At 45.2% G+C, this 3311-nt stretch overlaps 1 protein-coding gene across 1 annotated transcript in view; it reads right to left on the bottom strand.

The window, feature by feature from the left end:
• Positions 1 to 3055, bottom strand: part of LOC112078788 (steroid 17-alpha-hydroxylase/17,20 lyase-like) — a gene marked incomplete at its 5' end in the record, with an annotated part of 15073 nt that extends 12018 nt beyond the window's left edge. The window contains one exon of the mRNA XM_024144920.1: positions 2924 to 3055. Within this exon, the coding sequence (XP_024000688.1) occupies positions 2924 to 3055 (132 nt within the window). The remainder of the gene's footprint in view (positions 1 to 2923) is intronic.
• Between the last annotated feature and the right edge of the window lie 256 nt (positions 3056 to 3311).

Raw genomic sequence — 3311 nt, 5'->3', positions numbered from 1 at the left:
GCAGCCTTGCACATGCGGTAATCAGTGGAGGCTGCTGATGGAGGACGGCTCATAATAACGGCTGGAACGAAATTGGTGTTTGGTACCGTTACATTTATTCCTGTTCATAGCTCGTCCTCCCCATCAGCAGCCTCCACTGGGGAAGATATTCTGTGACTCTTGTAAGTGTATTGCTATGCATGTAACGTCTCATCTATGAGCTGCGTCGTGTACCAATGTAACAGTTTAACTTTACGTCCGTCCCATCGCCCTGAACCCGGGCGCGAAACCAGGGACCCTCTGCACACATCAACAGTCAGCCCACGAAGCGTCGTTACCCATCGCTCCACAAAACCGCGGCTCTTGCAGAGCAAGGGGAACCACTACTTCGAGGTCTCAAAGCGAGTGACGTAACCGATTGAAACGCTATTTAGCGCGCACCACGCTAACTAGCTAGCCATTTCACATCCGTTACATATGCATGTAACGTGTCTCATCTATGAGCTGCTCGTGGAAATATCATAACACCGAGTCTCGGTTTTATTTTATTTAACCTATATTTGAACTCAGGATAACCAGGCATCAGGCTCCTGGTGTGGACGGGGGCTGAAATAAACAAACAACAACAAACAATGGAAGACAAAACGGACAACGCAGACAGAAGAGCATCCTGACGGTTGGCATCACCGCCTTGTACTCTTACTCCCCTTAACAATATCTTAACAGACATGGGAACTGTTGGGCATCTGACCATAAGGCACACGGAGGGTAGTGTCGTACAGCCCAGTCATCCTGCCATACAGACCTACAGAGGCAATAAAAAGTATGTGAACCTTTGGAATTACCTGGATTTCTGCATAAATTGGTCATCAAATTTGATCTGCATCTTCATCTAAGTCACAACAATAGACAAACACAGTGTGCTTAAACTAATAACACACAATTAATGTATTTTTCTTGTCTTATATTGAATACATCTTTAAACATTCACAGTGTAGTTGAAAAAGTAATGTGAACCTCTAGGCTAATGACTTCTCCAAAAGCTAATTGGAGTCAGGAGTCAGCTAACTTGGAGTCCAATCAATGAGACGAGATTGGAGATGTTGTTAGAGCTGCTTTGCCCTATAAAACACACTTCACAACATTAGAGTTTGCTATTCACAAGAAGCATTGCCTGATGTGGACCATGCCTCGAACATAAGAGATCTCAGAAGACCTAAGATTAAGAATTTGTTGACTTGCATAAAGCTAGAAAGGGTTACAAAAAGTATCTCTAAAAGCCTTGATGTTCGTCAAGTCCACCACTACCTAGGGAAGTGGCTGTCCTGCAAAGACGACTGCAAGAGCACAGCGCAGAATGCTCAATGAGGTTAAGAAGAATCCTAGACTGTCAGCTAAAGACTTACAGAAATCTAAAAAAAAACATAATTTATGCAGAATCTCTGAAAGTCGGATGAGGAATCTTTGATGTCCTCTGAGAGCCTCGCTCTGAGCTCTTGAAGTTTATTCATTAATGATTGGACATTGGGGAGTAGTATGTCGGCAATAGAGGACTGGTCGCCGACGCTTAATATTTGGACATTGGGAGTGTATGCTCGGCATAGAGGACTGGTCGCGACGTCTTAATGATTTGGACATTGGGAGTAGTATGCTCGGCAATAGAGACTGGTCGCCGACGTCTATTGATTTGGACATTGGGGAGTAGTTGCTCGGCAATAGAGGATGGTCGCCGACGTCTTAATCTCACTAAGACCCCGCCATGTCTGCCTCTCCGTCGGCATCTCTGCTTCCTACTCTCCGGCAGGACTCCCAGGTAGCCCGAGGTCTCATCGATTAAGGCGAGCTCATTGGTCTGCCTTCTCGCGTGAATTTGGGAAGGTCGGGTGGGACGGTGGGAGTAAACGATTCGCATTCAAATAGTTCTACCCGGGTGTATGTTAGTGGGTGTATGTTAGTAATTGAAACAACTATTTAAGAACATGAGAAATACACTAGAAAACACACAGAAAAATAATCAAATAACCTGTTTTATCGGAGCTTGAAGCATTGCACCCTCCGTCTGAGCCAGGTATTGTATTGTTAGGTATTGTATTGTATCGATCCTGTGCAGGTGTTGTTACACGTGGTCTGCCACTGCGAGGACGATCACTGTCTTGTCCTGTTCTTCCTGTAGTGCTGTAGTGTGATGATGGTGGTAGTGTGATGGTCTGCTTTGCTGCTTCAGCACCTGGACGACTTGCTGTGATTGATGGAACCATGAATTCTGCTCTCTACCAAAACATCCTGAAGGAGAATAACGGGCCACCAGGTCGTGACCTCAAGCTGAAGGGCACGTGGGTTCTGCAACAGGACAACGATCCAAAACACACCAGCAGGTCCACCTCTGAATGGCTTAAAAAAACAAAATGAAGGTTTTGGAGTGGCCTAGTCAAAGTCCGGACTTGAATCCGATTGAGATGCTGTGGCGTGACCTTAAAAAGTCGGTTTATGCTCGAAAACCKTCCAATGTGGCTGAATTAAAACAATTCTGCAAAGAAGAGTGGGCCAAAATTCCTCCACAGCGATGTGYAAGACTCGTTGCCAGTTATCGCAAACGCTTGATTGCAGTTGTTGCTGCGGAGGGTGGTGAGGGTGGCAAAACCAATTATTAGGTTTAGGGGGTAATTACTTTGTCACATAGGGCCATGAAGGTTCAGATAGATTTTTCCCTTAATAAATAAAATTATCACTTAAAAACTGCATTTTGTGTTTAGTTGGGTTATCTTTGTGTAATATTTAAATTTGTTTGATGATCTGAAACATATGTGCAAAAAAATGATATATCAGGAAGGGGGCAAATACTTTTTCATGGCATTGTACATGTTTCAACAACCTGTTCACCTATTTGTATCAGTTGTGTGTGCGGATGTGTCTGTGTCTGTGTATGACCCTGCGAGTCTCCTACCCGTAGCCAGGGGAAGATGTCAACTAGTCCCCCTCTAGCGATGGTCTGGACGATACCGTCGTTGTATTCCATCACAGAGGTCAGCTCAGGGTCACCAGGTTGGTAGGTGGAGCTGAACACCAGGGTACACACCTAAAGGTCAAGGATCAAAGGTCATACATGTTTATTAATATGGTGGTGATATACTTAGACTTTTATTATCCAGCAAGTCAGAAGACCTATTTTACAAGGGACACCTGGCCAAGAGGGAGACCTCGCCAAGAGGGAGACCTGGATAAGAGGGAGACCTGGCCAAGAGGGAGACCTGGATAAGAGGGAGACCTGGATAAGAGGGAGACCTGGATAAGAGGGAGACCTGGATAAGAGGGAGACCTGGATAAGAGGGAGA

Source organism: Salvelinus sp. IW2-2015, unplaced genomic scaffold, assembly GCF_002910315.2.
Source record: "Salvelinus sp. IW2-2015 unplaced genomic scaffold, ASM291031v2 Un_scaffold6265, whole genome shotgun sequence".
Taxonomy (NCBI): domain Eukaryota; kingdom Metazoa; phylum Chordata; class Actinopteri; order Salmoniformes; family Salmonidae; genus Salvelinus; species Salvelinus sp. IW2-2015.
Note: the sequence above shows the minus strand (reverse complement) of the source record. Positions and strands in the feature narration are given on the sequence as shown.